This window comes from Malus sylvestris, chromosome 6 (assembly GCF_916048215.2).
Source record: "Malus sylvestris chromosome 6, drMalSylv7.2, whole genome shotgun sequence".
NCBI classification, from domain to species: domain Eukaryota; kingdom Viridiplantae; phylum Streptophyta; class Magnoliopsida; order Rosales; family Rosaceae; genus Malus; species Malus sylvestris.
This window is the reverse complement of record NC_062265.1, coordinates 306,990-328,738: the sequence shown is the minus strand read 5'-3', so window position 1 is coordinate 328,738 and position 21,749 is coordinate 306,990. Positions and strand designations below refer to the sequence as shown.

At 38.9% G+C, this 21,749-nt stretch overlaps 5 protein-coding genes across 5 annotated transcripts; 1 reads left to right on the top strand and 4 right to left on the bottom strand.

Moving 5' to 3' along the window:
* Positions 1–69: 69 nt before the first annotated feature.
* Positions 70–2,348, bottom strand: LOC126626377 (cyclin-dependent kinase B2-2-like). The gene is made up of 8 exons (XM_050295699.1): positions 1,941–2,348; positions 1,572–1,713; positions 1,410–1,471; positions 1,177–1,288; positions 1,000–1,093; positions 838–907; positions 597–735; positions 70–492 (listed from the first exon to the last, which is right to left on the bottom strand). Exons 1-8 carry the CDS (start codon positions 2,177–2,179, stop codon positions 400–402), a joined length of 951 nt encoding a protein of 316 aa, XP_050151656.1. The 5' UTR covers positions 2,180–2,348; the 3' UTR covers positions 70–399.
* A 768-nt stretch (positions 2,349–3,116) lies between these two features.
* Positions 3,117–6,744, bottom strand: LOC126626364 (protein FAR1-RELATED SEQUENCE 5-like). The gene is made up of 2 exons (XM_050295681.1): positions 4,097–6,744; positions 3,117–3,517 (listed from the first exon to the last, which is right to left on the bottom strand). The coding sequence occupies exons 1-2, from the start codon at positions 6,230–6,232 to the stop codon at positions 3,353–3,355; spliced, it is 2,301 nt and encodes a 766-aa protein (XP_050151638.1). The 5' UTR covers positions 6,233–6,744; the 3' UTR covers positions 3,117–3,352.
* Positions 6,745–7,954: 1,210 nt separating this feature from the next.
* LOC126626365 (pyrophosphate--fructose 6-phosphate 1-phosphotransferase subunit alpha) lies at positions 7,955–13,529 on the bottom strand. The gene is made up of 19 exons (XM_050295682.1): positions 13,320–13,529; positions 12,547–12,719; positions 12,282–12,394; positions 12,029–12,103; positions 11,823–11,936; positions 11,541–11,608; positions 11,278–11,361; positions 10,885–10,938; positions 10,663–10,743; positions 10,467–10,560; positions 10,307–10,380; positions 9,979–10,089; positions 9,804–9,848; positions 9,661–9,717; positions 9,366–9,470; positions 9,165–9,281; positions 8,945–9,048; positions 8,678–8,843; positions 7,955–8,332 (listed from the first exon to the last, which is right to left on the bottom strand). Exons 1-19 carry the CDS (start codon positions 13,407–13,409, stop codon positions 8,204–8,206), a joined length of 1,854 nt encoding a protein of 617 aa, XP_050151639.1. The 5' UTR covers positions 13,410–13,529; the 3' UTR covers positions 7,955–8,203.
* Positions 13,530–16,039: 2,510 nt separating this feature from the next.
* LOC126626362 (uncharacterized) lies at positions 16,040–19,007 on the top strand. The gene is made up of 2 exons (XM_050295677.1): positions 16,040–16,240; positions 18,126–19,007. The coding sequence occupies exon 2, from the start codon at positions 18,142–18,144 to the stop codon at positions 18,727–18,729; it is 588 nt and encodes a 195-aa protein (XP_050151634.1). The 5' UTR covers positions 16,040–16,240; positions 18,126–18,141; the 3' UTR covers positions 18,730–19,007.
* A 390-nt stretch (positions 19,008–19,397) lies between these two features.
* LOC126626359 (bZIP transcription factor 50) lies at positions 19,398–21,038 on the bottom strand. The gene is made up of 2 exons (XM_050295666.1): positions 20,474–21,038; positions 19,398–20,103 (listed from the first exon to the last, which is right to left on the bottom strand). Exons 1-2 carry the CDS (start codon positions 20,929–20,931, stop codon positions 19,566–19,568), a joined length of 996 nt encoding a protein of 331 aa, XP_050151623.1. The 5' UTR covers positions 20,932–21,038; the 3' UTR covers positions 19,398–19,565.
* Positions 21,039–21,749: the final 711 nt, after the last annotated feature.

Below are 21,749 nucleotides of genomic sequence, written 5' to 3'. Positions count from 1 at the left end.
TTTTACACGTAGGCATGTGATGGGAACTTGGGAAGGCATAAGTAAGATTGGTGCAATCAGCAGCACATATTTCTGGAGCAGGAACAATGACTGGTCAATTTGATCGGAGCAGGAGCCCGTGAGTTTTCATTTGGCAAAGCTTAGTGGCCCGAATGTAAAACCGTACAGCAAAACGTGATTAAAGCAAAACGTTACATCAATCAATGTCCTAGTTGAATAGAAATATGCTTGAGGAAAGCTACTTGCATATTGTAAACACCACACCACTCGGAATCCTTACTAGTTAGCCATCCTAAAGATTTAGCACAACTGCGTGCTTGTGGAAAGCAAATAAACTTCAGTAGTACAGAGCGCTTCTCTGCTAGCCATCCCGATCCACAAATGCTTCATCGTGCTTCTTCAGAGAGAATCCTTGTTCAAACCATCAAAGTAAGGGTGCTCCATAGCTGTCTTTGCTGAAATGCGTTTTGCAGGATCGTATTGCAACATTTGCTGCAAGCATAAACAACATATTTAGAACTAGTATTCATCACCATGTAGATTAGCAGAACACTCTATAAAGTACCACAAATCAAGTAAAGCAAAAGCTGGCGTACCAACAACAAATCCAGCCCCATCTCGTCCAAATTGGGAACAGCCTTCAACAAACTTTGGGGACTCCACTGGGGGTACTCATGCCAGTCCTTAAGCTTGCTTACACCTGGCCACACCACCTCATTTGGAGTGCCCAACAACCTGCATCAAAGATCCATAAGCAAAAGAACTAGGCTAATTGACATTTATACAAGTAATTGGCACAATTTCGGTAATGGGGAAGTGGAAATAATATTAGCGAACCTGAATATATGTAGGAGCTGCTGCAGTTCAGAATCCCCAGGGAAGAGTGCTTGCTTCGTGACAAGCTCAGCTACAATTCAGAAACAATTGTATAGACTGTTAAAACAATGGCATAAATTTCGAGATTCAAACATTAAAATCAAATAAGGAACAGATGAGTACCAAATATACAGCCAACAGACCAAATATCCACTGCAGTTGAGTAATGTGTAGCTCCCAGAAGAACTTCTGGAGCCCTATACCAGAGGGTCAATATCTGCAGCCGTTATTGCACAAAGTCATTAGCTACTGTCAAAAGCAACAAGATAACTCATAACCAAAAGCAAACACATTAACTACCTCATGAGTATACTTCTTGAGTGGCACAGTAAAAGCTCTAGCAAGTCCAAGGTCCGCAATTTTAAGCATCATAGACTTGCGGTCCATGAGAAGATTGTGAGGCTTAAGATCCCTGCATAAATGGCATTAAAACAAATCAAACAAACTTAAAAGAAAACTCAGACGGAGAAACAAACCACATAGAAAAGATTAGAAACATCAAGTGGTTTGGGAGTTAATTGAAAAAAGGTCACCTGTGCAAAATTCCATGACCATGGCAAAAGGCAACACCTTTGCAGAGTTGGAACATCAGGCTCTGCATCATCATAAATCACCATTTCAATTACCAAAATTTCATGCGTGATTAAGTTGATTGGGAATAAACATTTGGGGGAAAAGCAAATTAAAGAGCAGACCTTAACGGTGGGGGACGGAATGTGCTCTCCAGATTGACGGAAGGTGCGGATGAATTTCTTGAGATCAGTGTCCATGTACTCGAACACCAAGTAGAGTACGGTCTTTCCCTCCTTGTTCTGCCCTTGTTTCACATCCATCAGCCTATTATGGAATTGGGGTTTAGGGTTTCGTTAATTCACAATTAACCAGCCAAATCAATCAACTTTACAGAAAAGAAGAAAACCCAAATCAATTGATTTACAGAAAAGAGAAGAAAACCCAATTCAATCAATTGAAGATTTCATTTCCGTAAATACAAGAAAGAAATCACACCCTAATTTGTAGAACTAAAGAAAGAGAGAGAGAGAGAGGGAAGAAAGGATACGAACTTGACGATGTGGGGGTCTCTGGAGAGCATGCGGAGAATGGAGACTTCGCGGAGAGTGGTGGGAGGGACGCCTTCCTCGTCCTCGTGGAGGCGAGTTTTCTTGAGGGCCACGATCTTCCCAGTCGCCTTCTCTCTCGCTCTGTACACCTTCCCGTAAGTCCCTTCTCCCACCTTCTCCAGCTTCTCGAACGCCTCCATCGCCGACGCTCCTTTATTCGCCGCTCCTCCGATCATCTCCATTTTTCTCTCTTTCTCTCTCTTGTTTCTTGATTTGCTGGTTGCTGATTTCAAACGGTTCAAATGACAAAGGGGGGAGGGCAGAGCGTCTAAGTTATATATCCGTTAAATGGGAAGGGTATTGACGGAAATTTAAGATGTTTGGTTCAACGGGCAACTCTTTTCGAAATTCAAATTGTCCGAGTCACACCTTCTTTTCCCTTTCCGGGGGCTACTTCCGGTTTCCTGCCATTCTAAATTTGGACCATTCTATCGCCACACAAAACCCAATTTGGTGGCCTAATATTACAATACGTCTTAGATACACGCACGTTTGATCTCTTATTTAGTTTATCTTTTCGTAAATTTATTCTCTAAACTTGTACCACTTTAACCAAATTATGTCATAACTTTTAATTCAGTCGATTACTGTCTTTGAATTTTTATAAATAGTTAATATTCCTCATCATTACTTAAAAAATTATGTTCAAATTAGTTAATAGTGTTTGCCAAGCTATCCTGATTCTTCCTTAATTGAAAGTAGATACGACCAAAACTCAATTTTTCCTCGAACAAGTTTTATTTGCCAATATCTGAATGGCAATGACTCATCTACCCCTCTCAACCTCAAGTGGCGCACGTTAAGTTTAGGTGATAAATATGAACATAATGTTTGGATGGAAATTTTGTAAATCTAAGAGTGGGAGAGAGGTGACACTCGGAGGGCCAACATCCGAGAAGATGACTTCCTAACACTCTTCAAAGTTCAAACTCCACATTTATTTGCAATTGACTCTCAGCCTTCTCAGGAAACAAGGAGCAGAGATAATATACGTGGAGGAGAGATTTTTCTCGAGCATCATGTATTCAAGCGGTACTCCACATGTCATCCACTTATTTTATGACACGTGGAAAACAAAACAAACAAAAAGAATTTGTCATTGAGGAGAGAACACAAAAGTTTCTACCAAAACCTTTATATACACAATACAATACAAAAGGAAAAACATCAACAGTTATTTGTTTCTACATCCACTACATAAACACTACCTCCAGTTACAACTCTACATATGTAACGTTACAACTACTACGTACCAATCTATCACTAACCAGCAACTAAACATGCTGCGTGCAACGGTGAAGAATGCCAACTCCCTTTTCCACCTGTTTTTCTTGTATACATGAATGTAAAGGTTTCTAAACTTTTAGGTTTAGCCTTACATTCTGAACATTTACTGATATCTTTAACTTCTGTTCTTCCATATCTTTCAAAACAGCGAGTAGCTTTTCTCTGAATGCTTCACATTGCTGACTTGAAATTTCCAACTCAGCTGCCAACTCTTCAAGTTTCTTGTCCTGATCCTACAAAATTCAAAAGAAGGGACAATAATCAGTAGAAGAAGACGCGTACATGCTACATGCAAAGCTAGAAGAAAGCAACAAACCAAATCAAATGCATGAAACAACAAAAGGAGGTAGGTAATGTAGAATTCTGTGAAGAAATTTGGACTTGGAAGTTGGAACAATTTCTAAAACCATTCAGCATCACTAATCAAAAGACAGAAAATCTACCAAAAACCAATGACCCAATTGCCCTAGAAGTATCACTCAGTTCCTATCAAATTAAGATGTGCAAGAAAAGTAGTCTACGCTTTTGCTTTAGAAACGAAAAACTACTTTCTACTATATTTTAAATATGACAATTTATCTTCAACAAAAAAAAAAATGCAAATTTATGATATCTCAAATATCATTTCAGATTTTGCTTTAGACAGTTTTCGAGAAAGGACCTGCAGCCAAAGAAAAAGAGAAAGGATCTATACTGAAGAGATACACAGAACATCGAGTACACAATTATGTTTTGAAAACAAACAACAAAGTTTTACAATGCAGAGACCCAGCAAAGAGAACCCTCTTCCGACTTCCAAGAAAATAACTTACCATGGTACAAGACTGAAGTTTCTGACTGCAATTTACTGGGGTATTTTGTGCAATTGCAAGACCATGATTCTTTGCTGCGGCAACCTCATTTGCAGCTTCACGAAGAGCATCCATTGCCACATTATAAACATGCACAGATTCAGCCCCTTCTTCTACATATTTGATTGCTTCCCTGCGTAGATTGTCATACCGAGCAGCAGTGGAATCTTGAGAATCATTTGGCAATCCAAGAGTGTTCTCATCCCATACAACTCCACTTTTGGCATTTTTTGTCCAACGTTTTAATACATAGTGTGATGGAAGCGTAAGAACATTGGTTACTCGGAAGACTGCTAATATGTGCCTACATATAATGCCTGAAAACTCAAACAATTGGCAGCTGCAACGGGCTTTCTTCTCAAAAACATTGAACTTAACAGAGTGCACCTTGTGGTCTTCCCCAAATTTTGCCACCCCATACATGGTTTCTGATCCTGTATCATCAACCACAGTTGCAGGATAAGCAAGTGTCTCGACTAATTCCTCTTGGAATTTCATGAATATTATCCTTGTATAAAGTTTGGCAGCTTGTTTTTCCATTGGAGATGGCGTCCTCAGAATCGGAGAGCTGTTCATTGTATCATAATCAGCCTTTACTTCCTTTTCATGGCGAGTGGCAATTGCTTTTTCATACTGCTTTATCAGCACCTGAATGTTAGTTGATGCGTTTATATAGCCATCAAAATATGAGTTTATATTATCACTTCCTTGGGTTGCTGACATCTCACCAAAAAATGTATCCTGGAGAAAAACTGGCACCCATTGTTGCCGAGCATCGTATATTGACTGAAGCCACTCATTATCCCCAAGATCATATCTTTGAACAAGGGACTCCCAACATGACTCAAATTCCTCAATTGTCTCTGTCACATTGATGCACTTCAGCAATTCAGTTTCAAAGGTGGGGTGTGAGTGGTATATGTCGGACAATTTCTCCTGAGCTTCTCTGAATACGTTCCATTTACAAAACCGGTGGCGAGTTCCAGGGAATACATGCACAACAGCAGCCCGAATGATTCTATCCTGGTCTGTTGTGAGTGAAACAGGATGGCGGCTAGACATCGCAGCTAGCCAAGTCTGGAAGAGCCAAACAAATGAGGACTCTGACTCATTAAGGAGTAATGCGCATCCAAATAAAACAGGCTGTCCGTGATGATTCCACCCAGTAAAAGGGGCAAATGGGACACGGTATCGGTTTGTCCTATAAGTTGTGTCAAATGTAACAGTGTCTCCAAAGTAGTCATAATTCATTCTCGAATTTGCATCAGCCCAGAAAATGTTTCCGGTCGAGTTCTCAAAATCACCCTGGACGGCACAAAAGAAATCAGGATCCTCGACCTGCATTCGCTTCAAATAGTCAAAAACAACCTGACCCCCACTCCCAAGAGTTCTCTGCCTGCTGCTACTCATATAGTTCTGGCAATCAACTTTTGTGAAACCAACGTTATTAATTCCACCTGACTCCTTGATAAGCACAGACATCACTCCACTAGGACCCATGCCAGCCGCTTGAAGGGTATCAATCAGGCTTCGAGCAGGACCAGAGACATGCCTATGCGAACGGAGACAATGCACCCTATCCGGAGGCACAAGCTCATGGTTATGTTCCTTTACCAGCTTTGAAACAGCCCATCGTCCTGAAGTCTGTTTCTTGACGGTCATCTGTGCTTTACAACCAACTCTAGTAACCGTACGCTGGCGCTTGGACCTATTTTCACCACCATCGCGGCGAAAGCCTTCACGGGAGCAGACAATTTGGCGGCATATGATGGAGCCATCGCGACGGGAGCGCTGGTAGACGCTGACGCGGGTGCTGAAACCAACTCGACGGGCATAAGAATTATAGAAAATGCGGGAGGCCTGTTCAGAGTCGAATTCCATGCCCTCGTAGGGTTCAAGACTGGGGTCCCCATCCCCATTAGGGAAATCATCACGAGACCTAGGAGAATTAGAGGGTTGAACCAAGTGATCATCGAAAATACCATAGCTATGATCAGTGTGTTGTAAGTGGAGGGCGGTGGCGGTGGCGGCGTCATCTTCTTCGCCAAATTCCACCACTTGGTTGTCAGAGTCAATGTTGAGAGGCTCAGAGTCCATCGCTGAATACAATTTATCTAGTCTCTAATTTCTCCAGTAATTTGGATACCTTCTTCAACTAATTATATGAAAATTAAAACCCACTGGCAGTCTACATCTACAGCCTACAGGGGTAGTGGAAGAGAGAGAAAGCGAAGTAACTGACCGGAGAGAGAGAGCTTCACTAAGCAACAGGAGGAGGATGTGGGAAGTTGCAGTTGCAGGCGAGCTTCAAAGGACCAGAACACCGCAGCTGATATTCAAGTTTCTTAATTTAGGGTTTTGCATTTTTGATGGAAATGTGAGATGAAACAAAGTACAGAGCTTTGCAGTTTCGGTTGAGTGTCTGACAGTCTGATGAGTTTGAGAGAGAGAGAGGGAATTTCGGGGGTTTGAGTTGGAGGGTTTTAAGTTTTAACACGAGTTTGTCTCTCAGTTCGGGCGGGGGGACAGTTTTGGGTGTTGTAGAGGAAGATGGAAGTTTCCTTTTCTTATGCGGTGGTTGGTAATGATCTAATGATACGCAGGTCTGCGGTCTACTTGATTACCTGGCTGCCTTACATTCCATTACATGCCCACATCCTGGAGAGAGAATCATTTCCGGACATCTTCCAATCACATACTTCATTGTATATCGTGTAGTTAATTTTCGTCAGGTACTGTTTATATTCAATTTTAAATAAAAAAATTTTACAATAATTTCCGAGCGCACGATGTACAATGAACAAATATGATTTAAGAATCTCCGAGATCCTCACAAAGAAGATTCGGCAAGAATCCTCAGGGCGCATCCTGCCACCAAACTTTCTTTCACTTCATATTTTGGGATAGATTTTTCAGTATATTCGGAACACAGGATGTGGTACACAGTACACTGCGTATCTCTATGTAACTAGTGAGATACTCTTCACTTATATAACGATACATGGTTGCTTTTGACACAATTTTATCCTATTTTGGATATGAGAATGTTTGGATTAAGAGAATAAAAATATTTGGGATACACGAGATTAGTCCCTTTTTTTCTAGACCTTGTAGTCCAAGTAAATTGTGATCCAACTGTAAGTGATCGTTGTTTCTTTGAACAGTAAGATTGAGGAGAACAGGAATATGTATGATATAATGTTGAAAGTGTTCATTATTTTTGTTTTGATAACATGAGCATTGCAACTTTTCTTCTTCAGCATCCAAGTCGTCATTTAAAATAAAAGAGTTGAATCTAAAACAAGGGCCATACTACTACTCCATCGTAGCGCTAGTAACAAGCATCATTAGATATATTTTTGCTTAAATGATATTTGGTGCTAGCAACAAACGGATATGGAAGTTGATGTGAAGTGTACGTAGATAGTGTGGAATTTGATGGTAGTAGGGAAAAGTATGCGTTGGAATGTGAATCAAAACATTTTTTTTTAAGAAGAATACGAAGACATTGGGCGTTTCTTCTTATGTTTTTTGTGTGTAAATTTGCGGGTTTGTGGGCTCGGTTGCAGACAAGGTTAAGCTGGCGGAGGAGAACGTCCACCACCTTTGCCGGCGTGTCTAGAAATATCAACTACTTAACTTGTACACCGTCAAGTATACCAAGTGAAGTCTGTGTCTTTAAGGCTAAGAAAGAACATGAAACTTGTGTCAACGTGACAGGAGCACAAAATAATATACTTTTCCAGTGGGAGTGGAGCCAACTGTCATCAATGTAGTGCAAAAATATTAAGAAAGAGATGAACCCAAAAGAGACCTTAGTGACTCACAAACATCATTTCATCAGTTCCAAAATTTCAAAGTACAATCCTCAATATTTATTTTACGGAAAACAAAGTTGCGTCGAAAGCAAAAACAAAACCTGATTATTCCAGTAATTCCACAGTTGGGAACCTACATTTCCGCATACTGGCCAAAAAACACTAGACATGACGATGCCGAAGAAATTTAGAATTCAGTGTACAATAGTTATCAGCACCAGTAAAGGTCTATTGAACACTAAGTATACAATTAAAGGGTCGATTGGCCATTGATAGGTGATGAGGACATAACCGAGAGGACTTCTGTCACAGACGCCATCACACTCAAAGCTGCTTTCAGAACCTCTTGCGAGCACCCAGGCTTTACAATGGTTCGAATCTGAAGCAAGACAAGACAAGGAAACCATGAGAACGAAAGTCATGAATGCAATACAATCCAGGCCGACCAAATTTAACAGCATTCATGATTAAAATATAACACAAGGACCTGCTTATCCATCCTCTCGTGCAGATTTTCAACTATATGAGACTAGCATTCTCACACGATTCACTATAATTTCCTAATGCGTATGTGTCAAACGTGAGATTTTTCAATGTGTCAGGAACATGACCCGGTCAAGTTTCCAACCAATTGTATTATGATAGTGTACCGGGCCGTGTTCCCGGCTTGTGTAAAACAAAGAAAACAGCACCGAGAAACAAGAGTGTGTAGCATTTTGAGTACCTTGTCAAGATACTCCTGCAGTTTCTTTATACGCCCCATGTAATCCTGGTCTTCAACACATAGTGATACAGCCTTAGAATCGGCACCAGGGCCATCAAACTGCAGAGGCCCTGGGTTTCTGTAGATATCATCAAGCAGGAATTTTGTAGCATTTTGCCTCAACAAGCTGCAACCAAAGTCAAAAGGCACAGTGGAATCAGAGATGACTATTCATTCTCAGATTAACATTTTGAGTTTGATATAAACAAGACCCAGATTGTGACTTACTCATATGCTTTGCCTTTCAAATCTACAGTAGCGGGATGAATAGCTGGTTTTCCAATTGAAGCAGTCCCAGGATTTTGAGCCCAACGCTTAACAGTCATCATTGCCTAACAATGTCAATCAAATCCAGTCAGAGGAGTCAATGCCCCAAATCAATAAAACACCCCAAGGAACCATAATATGATAATTAAGAAAACCGCATTATAGAAAAAGAAATCCGTACAGTAAGTGGAGCAGCACCACAACGCCACTTATTCACAGGATTCCTCAAGTTAGTTATAGTTGCCATGTAACCATTCAAACCAGCTGCGAGAATATGGTAGCCAATGTGCCCTAGAACCTGCAAGGGCATTAATCACATTAAAAAGAAGCATAATAATAGAATAAAGGCTGAAGAGACGGAGCACCCTAGACAGTAGCATACATAAGCATAGTCACAATCGAACTTTGATGGTAAAGACCCCCGAGCCTGATAACCGAAGAAGTGGCATATAGCATTAAATTTCTTCCCCTTGTATGTGCCCTCTTTCTGCTCAAATAACCAAACACATAAGCAATAAAAGTTAGTGAATAAACACATAGAACTTTCTTAACTCAATCTACTAAAAACTTTCTGCCTATATAGAGAACAAAGACAGAAAATACAAATAGACATTAGTCACATCACCAAGATCTGGACATGCACATACAAAAACTGTTGAGAGAGAGAGAGATCATACCTGACGCTTATTCATTTCCCCCTCCACAAGATGTGCAAGAAGTTTCTCTGTCTCAATCTGTACATGAGAAAAAAAGAAGAGATCAAGTATCTATAGATGAGTAATTCCATTAAGAAAATACGGGTAAATATGCAGCCAATTACCTGGGATAGTTGCGCAGAGTCATCTGATTCAGGCAAAAGTAGTACCTGCAACAAAAAAACAAAAAATTGGACCCTATTATTCATCGAGATCAACTAAATGACAGCCATAAAAGTGTCTAGACAACCGTTTTTTTTTTTTTTGTGGAAACCTCAGGACAAGCAGCAGAGTTGTAACCTGTTTCTTGATAAATGGTGGCAAGAATTCAAACAATGCAGATGCCCAAGGTGAAAGTTGAGTAGAAATTTTATCAGCAGATACTCCTTGCCTGTGCAAACCATGAATTTCCTGCAAGGAAAAAGACTCCAGTATGAACATATAAAGTTATAAACTAAGGCCAAAATTACAAGGAATAACCATAGGAAAATAAAATTGCTTTTCCAGCGAATGGAAATCAAATGCATCACCTAATGGTATACTGATTCTTGAATAAAACACAAAGAACGAAAAATGTCATTGGAAAGTTGTCACGTGTGGGAGAGAGAAAAAAATTTGCACGAGTTACCTTCAAGAGGGCATACACCTCAGGAATGCTTTCTATGAGTCCTTCAGGTAATAGGATGACACCATGATTCTTGTCTGAACAAGATGAAAATGAGTTAGGACAGGAGCACGGAGACATAAAACCCCACAATGACAAGAAAGCAACTGAACTTATTTCAAACCTTGTGCTGCACGGGCTTCCACTGCATCACAAATTTGTGTTGTAATGTCAAAAAGAGTTAGCTTTGATGCCGCCACCTCCTCACCAAGAATAACCTGCAAAAAACATATAATTTAATATTGAAAAAAATAACTCAGGAAAAGTACAGGATTTTAATGACATTTAGATTAAATCAGCCGCGGACAAGGAACGCTAACCAAATTTGGATGGGACTGGAGGGTGCACTCCAACGCAACATGTGATGCCTTCCGGCCCATGAGTCGAATGAAATAATAATACTAGAAAAAGAGAGCCACAGGAGGTCAGCATAAATAAAGTTGTGGTGCACAGAACCAAAATAATATAATAAAAGAACATAACAGAGACTAGGGAATGACAAGTTCACTCAGAAGAAGCAAATTACGATTCAGGTACATTACCTTCTCTGCCGAAAGAGCATCAGTGCACATATTGCTGATTAATTGGGAATTGACCTGAGTAAAGGAGAGTATAAAATTCAATTCATATAACTATGTGCAACAATGTACAAAAACCCAAACAAGACTACATGGTTATTCTATGACCAGCAAAAAAAGTTCAAACAGTCTTTCTTTTTCAGTTGGAAAGGAATCGACCAGTGTTACACAACCATACTGAGGAAAAAACATGGAGTCTAATGATAAATAACAAACATTCCCTTTTAAAGTAACTTAAAAAGACCCACCAAAAAAACATAAAGATGATAGTAACAGGAAGCTGATAAAGCTCCTCCATCCCCCAAGAGAGTGCCTTTCACTTGCAGATAAAAAGGGTCAAAATAATTTGACTCGTACCTTACATATTGTATCAAAACCAACATTTGCTTCGACAAACTGGTTCTTAAGATCTCCATTCAAAGTGACAGGAACACCAACCACCTGCAAAAATTAAAAAAATTCAATCAATATTGTGGTACCACATATCTATAACTTACATAAGGTGAGATGTAGACAGCTACATTACAAGAGTAAAATATAAACTACAACTACATTGCCACATACAAAAAGAACCTCAGCAAACAATTAAGTAACGATACAAAATATCATGTGAAAAGTACCTTTGTTGAGCATTTTGCTTCCGCAAATGTCTCTGCAAGCTGGGCGGCATCGGTATTTGATGTCACACCTTCAAGAAAACCAACTTAAGAATTTAACTTATGCAAATAAAAGCACATCAACCAACTACCAAAATCATAAGGCAAGTGGCTTGTAGCTCAGTTGGTTAAGAGCATTCGCCCTTGCATCCGAGGTCCCGTGTTCGAATCCCCCTCCCCATAGTTTAATGTAGAATATCCTGTCGTTCGTAGAAAAAAACTACCAAAATCATAATCATCAATTACCTCCAATAATGACAAGGCCATCCAATTTCAAATCCTTGCATGCGGTAAGTGTAGCGTTGACTTGCTCAACTGTTCTAATTTGGTCTTTTGTCCTTCCCAGCAAATCATAACCACCTGGTATAGCGAAAGCATATCACAACTCATAAGTTTTAACAATAAAAAAAGTATTCCTTCACACGGGAAATTATCTTCCTATCACTACCTACCTTGGTTTTTGTAGGTTGCAAGAATTTCATCTGTTATCTCAAGAGTTTTTTGTGCAAACAAACCTTCAGAACCCCCTGTTAACAGATAAAAGTGTGTCATAAGTAATGTCAACTTCCTTAATGAGTGAGAAATACAAGATTCCAGAAAAATCAACAGCAACTAATCAAATGACTTTACACATACACAAAACAATAACCCAATGCAAACAACAGAAAATTTAGATACAATGACCAAAACGAAATAAGTGCATACCCAAAAACCCAAGTAAGGTATTGTTAGGGTTGTGAACTTTTAGAGCGTTGTGAAGACCCCATATAACATTATGTCCTCCGGGTGATTGTCTCCCACAAAAGACAACTCCCACCCTGTTCAAATAGAAGAAATTGAATACTTAAGCAATACTTAAAAATATTTAATTCCATTTATATCATTGAAATAACTCAAACACCGCCACCAATGGGGTGGGAAGTAGTATAATTATTACACAACTGGTTATAATTGCAACATATGTGCATACCTAACAGGGGGATGCTCAGTAATAACCTGAGCACCAGGGACTTTGGCAGTTGCCCTGAGAAAGTGAGCCAAAGGCTGACCGTAAGTGTGGGGAAAGTAGCGACTGATGGTGTGGGAATCGGTGGGATCTAAAGATGTGGTTGTATCACCAAATTCAACCCTCACGGTAGCTCCCTGCGAGATGACAATGTATAACAAACAAACACGACCATTAGTAAAAATCTCAACAGCCGGGGGGAGTAAGAGATGGATTCACCAGTCACCCCATTAAAACATAGTCGATCAACCCCGGAAATCTAGACAATTATGAACGGAAATCCTCTAATCAATCAGAGATGCATAGGAAATACACTTAAAAAGTCCGTTCTTATAGTATATCAAGTCAAACAGTATTAAACTTAAGTCAAACATTCAGATTTTAGAGTGAGGTAGCACGGTAACGCCATGGACATGATTCTTATATGTAATTGCATGTTGGATAGAAACTCTAAGACTAAATCATGCTACTACTGTATCGAAAAACCATGCTACCAAAAATTCAAAGAATCAGTAGCAAATTTGCAACAGTTACTGAGCAGGCAATGCTAGTAACAAATAATAAATCAGCAAAAACACAATATAAACAATAATAACCAAAACAAATCAATTCAGCTCGCTTCAATCCTACCAAATAGATCCAACTGTAACTGGATCCAGAACTAGAAAATTAAAAGTAATAACGACAGAATCGAGGTATATAAATATATATATAGAGAGAGAGAGAGAGAGAGGGACCTGGAGGCAAGGAGGAAGCTCGGGTTGGTATTGGGATCGGAGTTTCTGAAGATCAGAGAGCTCTCTGGGAATGCCGTAGTCGGAATCCATGGCGCCGGCCGATTTGGGGGGAGAGAGAGAGAGAGAGAGAGAGAGAGAGAGAGAATTTGGTGGGTGTGGTGTTTGGTGTAAAGCAAAACTACTGCGGTGAAGGTGATAACGGGCCTTTCAAAAGACGGCTTTTATAGAGTGCAAAAAGGGCCCGGCCATTGGCGATACTACCAACCCGATACCTTTCACATCTGCTCTCCACGTTTTTAACTCCAAATTCCCCTGCTATTTTTCTTTTCTTACGGCCTTGCCATCAACTATATTTTCTGATTGACTGATTTGCCCCAACTTTCTTCTATTATGATTCTCGTCCATTCTTTTCCCTGGTTTTGTAACAACTGATATTTTAAGCTTATTCCCCAAGAAAAAATAGTAAGGCATGATTCACGGAATAATTATTATCAAATCAATAATAAATTTCTTTCTTGTTTGGTCTTTTATCGATAGATTTTTTTTTATTTAAATTTGTCATTTGATCAACTCTTCAATGCTCAAAGATGCCTTATGTTTGAATCTTCCGAAAACAAATCCCACATGGAATAAGGGGCTTGCATGGACTTATAAGTAAGTGAATTACTCCACATATTGTTAATTTGTTTTATAGTGAAATCAAACTTTCTTCATGATCTTTGACTTCTTATTGGAGGTTCAAGTTTTGGTTTTAAATTGTACCTCTAATTATACTTTGCGTTGTGCTATTTCCCACCTCCACTTTTTATCTTTCACACACTCTTGTTAATTTTTGTCTATTGAACTTCTTCAATTTATTCGGTCTAGCGGCTGAAAAATGAGAGGAGTGTGAGAAATAAAAATGTCCACATACCCTATGCTTTTTTACTTGTCGTTGCAATCCCTTCTCCCAACACGTGAGCAACTTGCATGAGTCAGATAGAGTATCACTATAGAGTTTTGTGTCAATTATATAAAAACATGCATAAAATCTGTCTAAATATCTAAATATTTTACAAACATCTATAAAACCAATGTACCCGTTTTTCTCCCCAAATCAACCCTTCCCCCTATTGCACAAGGTTTTGCCCAAACCAATAAATTCAAAAATATAAAATTTATAAAGATATAAAAACAAGAGAAAAAGTTAAATTAACTTTTCTATCATCATGTGCATAGATCACATTATGCGAAGATCTTTTGTCATGTGTTTTTATATATACTAATCTCCCTAAATAATTAGGTTGTCAATTTATCGCATGCCATTCAAGTTTATACCCTCAATTGCATCTTGTTTTTATTGGTGACATAATCCTTATCTGTTTTTCTAATACGAAAGCATATTGGTGACATAATCCTTATCTGTTTTTCTAATACAAAAGCATATTGGTCACATAATCCTCATCTGCTTTTCTAATACAAAAGGCTGCACAATGGTTTTTGTTAAAAGGAATTGTATTACAAACACAACGCCGCAACAATACTTTATTATTAAAGAGAAAGTAACAAGGAGCCGTTGGGGTTATCCAAGTGGTAAAATTGGTATTATCAGTTGATTTTTTGGGTTCGAAACTCTCGAATATAATTAAAAAGACATAAAGTACTACAATTTAGTGATATTCTTTTTCACTTAAAAGTGAAATGTTTTAGGTTCGAATCTCATAGATGACAAATTCGATATCAAATTAAACTGTCCATTATATAGTTTTACCGAACTCTCCCTCCTATTAGTATAAAAAAATATCGATGTACTTAAAATAAAATAAAAAGACATAAAGCAAACAGAGGATATGAATAACTTATGATTTTTATATAATTTTATCATTATTTGTATGATTTTATATAATAAAATTATTATGATGACCGCCCAAGTCCCAACACGTGTTGTGTAGCAGCACTAGTTATATAATAATAATGATCGAAATTGAAAGAAGAAAATCTTTGAAGATTAAGATGAGGAGTTGTTGGGGGCAAACATATGTATGAGAAAGGTGAGAGGCTAATTTGATAAATGACAGATCTTGGTCAGACCGGTCATTGACTGGAGGATGGAAATGGAAGCATGCGCACATTCGATTTGAATATCCTGTCAAGGCTATTCCAGTAAATTCAAGTCTGCCCCCTGTCTTACCAAACTGCCTGTAACTGAAAAACAATGCTGCGCTCTGGCACTGGGTCTCCCACCTAACACCCTCTCACGCACGCCGAAGAACGACAACGTTAGTTGGACTTGGGCCTCCAAATATACTGAATGCCCGAGCCGAACTCAAGTCTATCTCGAGTTGCCTTGTAAAATTTTGAGTTGCTTAATTGAGCTGAACCGGTACGAGTTTAAACTGTTTTGAGTTGACTTACAACCTAGTTGCAGCAACAACAACATTGATGTATTTTCCTTTTTCTGTTTTGTCTTTTGGGTTTTTTTTACTCGTTTATGTTGTTCACATTGCTGTCGTTTCTTGTCATTTCATTTTAGGATATAAATGATTTTGTTTAGTGTAAACCGTAGTTAATCACCATAAACAATAAAAATGCGCTAGTAGGTAGAGTGGGCCTTAATACCCGGTTTAAGTTTTTGGGCCTCATTACTCAGAATGAGTTGTTAAGCCTTTAGGCCCAGTTCTAACAAACAAACAAACGAGTAAAAAAAACAACATAAATGAGTTTTGGAAGATCGATTTCCTCAGAAAAAAAGCGTTGGAGTGTCGCTCACGCTTTGGGCTTTAGACTGCCTTTAGCGACTCCGCCTTTAAACCCTCTCTCTTTCCGTGTATTATTCATCAGACCCATCGCCGCCTTTTCCTTAGCTGCCTTTCCGTGCCGCCAAAGTCCGTCGTCGCGAAGCGTGGCTGCCCAAAGGCCACCGAATCAGAGAGCTTACTGCTGTAAGTTCCTCTTCTGCCTTTTATTTCTTCTATTTGATCGCCTAGTAGTGTTGTTGATGTTGTTGTTTTCGTTATATGTCTGAAATTGAAGTTGTCATTGAATTTATCTCTGTGATTGAAGGCTTATTATTCTCAATCTCATTCATCCATTCATGTTAATTGCGTACTTGCATTATGCAGTCGGTCATTCAACATACTTAATAATACTAATTTTCGAATGCACTCTATATTTCATATGAAAAGTTCACACTCCAAATTGCTGTGCAGAATTTAGCTTTGTAGAATGTTATGGAACTCCACAGATCAAATACTTGAAAGTTCAATTTTTATTCTAACAAGTAGAAAGTTCTATGAAGCCAAGGAAAATGTAATTTTAGGAAATGAACCGATTGAAATAACAGTTAATGGTATTTGTGATTCTCACAATCTAAGCCAAGAAAAAATGTAATTGTATAAAGCTTAGGTTGGACAGGTTGTGTTTTACATTGATTCATTTTAATTGTGTTTTTGGATTAAACAATACACAGCCTTGCTGAGGTATGTTTAATGTGGTATCATATTATACAATACATTCTTGAACTGTGTGTCCTTAAATCTTATACATACAAGGTGGCATTCTGATGAAGATTTATGTTGAGGATCTAGCTTGAGGACTTGCAAATTCTAGTCGCTAGTTCATATACAATATGGATCATGTAGATGCATAATAGCCTCTGTGTAAACAGCTCATCTAACAGCCGAAATGCAACTCCTCAATTTGAATCTTCATTAAACAGCCCTTTATTGCACTCATGCATTTTGTGTGGATTCTCAAAAGAGAGCCGTATCTGTACAATAAGCCTGAAAGAGTATTCATGTATTGTTGCTTGAAAATAAAAGTATGTAAGGTTGGTCATTTGCTTGGCCATAATCTATATGTAGCTGGCCTTTGTTGTTTAGTGGAAGCTTGGCCAAAAGGTTTGAGCAGAAAGCCACAATGATTTTCTACATATGGAACATACAAAATAATAGAAAACTGGGCACTGATATTTCTCTAAATGCAAAAACTTGGAAAATAAAAGTGGATTATGGCTGCTTTTTCACACCAAGATATATTTGTGTTTAAAGAATGAAATTGAAAATGTAAATGAATTTTTGATGTCTCTTGTAGTACTTTAGGAAAAGAGGTCGCACTTGGTGCGATGGCAAGTGCCTTCGCCCATGAGCGGTAGGTCTCGGGTTCGAGACTTGGGAGCAGCCTCTCCATAAATGGGGGTAAGGCTAGCCGACATTCACCTCTCCCAGACCCTGCGTAAAGCGGGAGCCTTGTGCACTGGGTACGACCTTTTCTTGTAGTACTTTAGGAAGAAGCAATGTTAGTTCTCAGGCCGAAAAAAAAAAAAAAAAACTTGCTTGAAGGGTTGATATTTTTTTATTCTTAACTTTTATCTAGTAATGCTTTGTGAAGAGAGATATATTTCAGTCTCAAGTAGTTTCAGTAGTCTGAGTCCTCTATGAGGTTTTTAATGTTCTGTTAATGTAAACCCTACATGATACGACATTCTTATCACCATTTTAAATTCCTTTACATAGCATTCTTTTTGTAATTTGGTTCCTTTGTTTGAGGGAAGGTAAATGAGAAAACTCTTTGAATGCCTAATAAATTCTTTTATGGTACTTGTCTGGGTTGATTGTATTTTTTTTTATTGTCATAGTATTGCTTGCTTGTAAGTCGAATGCATGTGTCACCTTAATCACTGCTATTTTTCTTTAATCAAATACAATATAATCAATTCTAAACATGATTTTATTTTGTTGTGCTTCTAATATGCAATTACTGTAGTTCTATTAACTAAGGTATATAGTTGACATCAAATTTTGATCATCCCGTTGACGTTACATTCAGGAGGTTTTGAGGAGCCATGGGGAGTGTTTTGTCTTCCACTACAGAAAATCCTGACCCGCCCTCGTCCAACTCAACGATTCCCACTGATTCTCATAAGGCTGGCTCACCACCAAACTCATCAAATCCCCACCTGGCCGATTCAGATTCTAAAACCCCAGACAAGCAAAATCCAAAACATTCCTTAGATCCCCAATTGGATAACAAAACCCTAGAAGAAGAGAAGCGTCAGGAAGATGAAGGCCAATCAGAGAATGTTATGGAGGAAGAAGAGGAAGAGGAGGAGGGAGAGTGTGGCTTTTGCTTGTTCATGAAAGGGGGAGGGTGCAAGGAGAGTTTCATAGCTTGGGAAGAGTGCGTTAGGGAGTCTGAGAAGACAAAGGAGGATGTTGTTGAAAAGTGCTTTGAGGTCACCGCAACATTGAAGAAGTGTATGCAGGCTCATTCAGATTACTATCTGCCCATTCTGAGGGCTGAGGAGGCAGCTGAGAAGGAGGTTGCCAAAGAATTGGAGAAGGAAAAGGATTCTGAGAGCTTGGAGAAAAATGCTACTTTGGAAAGAACGGATCAAAAGGGTGGAAGTTCCAGTGAAAAAGGAGACAATTAGAGAGCGAGGTGCCTTTGTCAATTGGAAATAGTATATAGATAATTGAGATTGATATTTTCTGAAACTCCAAATCTAACCACCATGATGGGCAGTGATTGAGAGTTTTTTGTACGCGGCTTTAGTTGCTGATATATCATGTCTCTTACTTGACTTGGCTCTAATCTGACCACGTTCTTGTTGATCATGTTGTTTGTGTAATCGAAAAATTAGCGTTGATTTGCTCATGTGTTTCATATGAGTTGAAAAACATTGCATATATAAGCAGTCATTTGATCTAATTCTATTTATATTATAATTATGATGCGAGTAAGCAATCGTGTCCAAGTTTGTGCGCCCTTTGGGACATTTATAACTGCTAAATGTTTCAACTGTTGGTAACCACAATCTAGAAGCTGATGCCTCAAGCAAGTTAAGGTATAATTTACCAGATGCAACAAGAACAAGGATTGTTGCCCCGTGATACCCATTGTATACAATGAGCTCTTTATAACGCAATAGTTGAAGGAGTTCAATGTCAAAAATTCCTCAAGATCTTCCTCCGAAACTGGTTGACCAGATACAACATCAACAATGATCGAATAAAAGAAACGAAAAGATAAATAGATCATAGATGCTATGATGACCATTGTATACAATCACCAAGAAATGAAGAAAGCATAGTTGAAGGATTCCCATATCAAAAGTTTAACCCATTAATTATAGATGCTAGTTTTACAGTCTACTCGATAAAAGGCCCTCTGCATCTCTGCATTACTACCATCTCAAAGAGTAATAACTACAACCAAAACAAGATCATAACACCAAAATAAAATAAACCAACCAACGAACCATCAACCTTAAGTTATTAACATTAGAGGAGGGAGAGCAGAGTTCACGTAAATACTCAGGAACCAAGGCAACCCACTCTGTTTCATCTTTGTCCTTGACGATTTGCATCTCCTACTTTTAGAAAAAGATGAGAGTTGAAACATCTTACTCGACCCCCCTCTTGGCCTTTGACCCACTCTTCCTAGAGCTTTGTTTCCGTCCACGTCCACGTTTTTCAGTGGATGTAGCAGCAGGGTCATTAGAGTTCGAGGCAGAGCAAGGAGGCACATGATGTCCAGGCACCAAAGCAGGGAACCCAACAGCAGGAGTTCCAAAAAGAGCACAGCAGACTCCTGCTTTGAGGCCAAACCACCATGTCCTTGTCGATATGCATTGTTCATCTGCAAACTCAAGCGTAAAGCATGATTCTCGGCGTAGCAGCACTGGAGCAGATTGCCCAGTCTCCTGCATTCAGCTTCAAAATACTTGCTCTTAATCTCCAGATCCTTCACATACATCTTTCTCCTCTCCCTTGATCTCACGGCCGCATCCTTGTTTCTCAACTGCCTGGAATTTCAAACCACATTCGCTACTATCAACGCTATTATCGTAATTAACCAACACACAGTTATAATTCAACCAATAACCTATTCTTTTTTCCAACCCAGTAATCTTGCTTATCTCCTAATCCTCTTCAAAAGATTCACTTTATTAGCACAGAAAACAGAAAAGATGCAATAAATTAACACAAACACAGTAATTTAATAACAACAAATTAAGAATAAGTCAATCCAGAAATTTTATCGGCATTACGCCACACATTCTATAATTTAAACGCAATTCTCCGATTTTTACTTTGACACAAGTTAAGAAAACCCTAATCAGATCAGATTTACCGATACAAACAATAACAATACGCATAGTAAATTAAAGGTACCTTCTCCTTTTCTTGGAGATAGGATCGTCGTCGGCGTCATCGGTGAGCGGCGAGCGGTCGAATTTGTCTTTGTCGGAATCGGGGAAAGCGTTGGAATCGCCATCAGTGGAAGGCGAGTTGACGAGTACATCTGCCAAAAATTGGTCGTAGTAGTCGTTGTTAGCGGGTCCCGATTCCGCCAAAGGAACCTTGTTGGCGTCGAAATCGTCGTCTTTCATCAAAATGGTCTCGATCGCGCCGAGCAAATCCGGGGATGGGTTCGAAGGAGGCTCAGGCTCCTCCACCGTTGAAGATGGCGAAGTGGATGATGATGGCGGCAGCGGCGTTGAACCGGTCGCGGTGACGGGTGGATTTGGCAACTGAAAGACATGATCCAATCCATTGGAAATAGAGGCGTCGTCTAACCAAAGATCCCAATCGATTTCATCCAGAAATCCAACATCAGCGTCCAATTCCATAAACAAAGAAGCAGTTGAAATATCTAATCTAATGATAATCCTAAAGGCTAAAGGTGGACTAAGAGCGGAGGTGGAGTCCTAACTCCTAAACGTAAAAGCGTAGGGGATAATTATAAAGGCTCGCAAGCGACACGGACAACTGTTGGAAACGCGTTCTAATTCGGACTAAACTTCGCGAGAAAGGAAGCCACGTAGGATTTAAGGCGATGAAATCACCACACCAATAGGATCACGCCACGTAGGATTTCAATCAAGTAGTATTTGGTGGGCTCCCGCTCTTACCTGGAAGTTGCTTCTCTTTATACAAGTGAAATCCTCTAGAACAAGGACGACTAACAAATCGAAATTAAAAATGTGTAACCTATCACTTCCCGCACCTATGAATTGTCTCAAAATTATTATTCGAGTAAAATTTAAGTTTTCAATTAATAAAATTAACAATTTCATTCCTACTAATATATTAGAAGTTATTTAATTCAATTTTTCGTCATTTAAGTCACTAAATTTTTGCGTACTAAATCTAAAAGATGGTACCGTTGTAATTCTAACCATCATTAAGCTTATTAAATACTACAAAATTTACTCTCCAAATCGTATCGCATGCAAACCTCATGACTTAAATTAACAAAAAAAAAGAAGATAAAATAGCTTCAAATCTAATTGTAGTGATGAAATCAATTGTTTTTAAAGAGATTAAGGACACATAAAGACACTCGTGTGTCTAAGCGAGCGTGATGTTAGGAATTGACAGTCAGTTGATAATTTAGGAAAGTATATAAGTTCGTTTGGATGTACTTTTAAAATGATTAGAACTACTT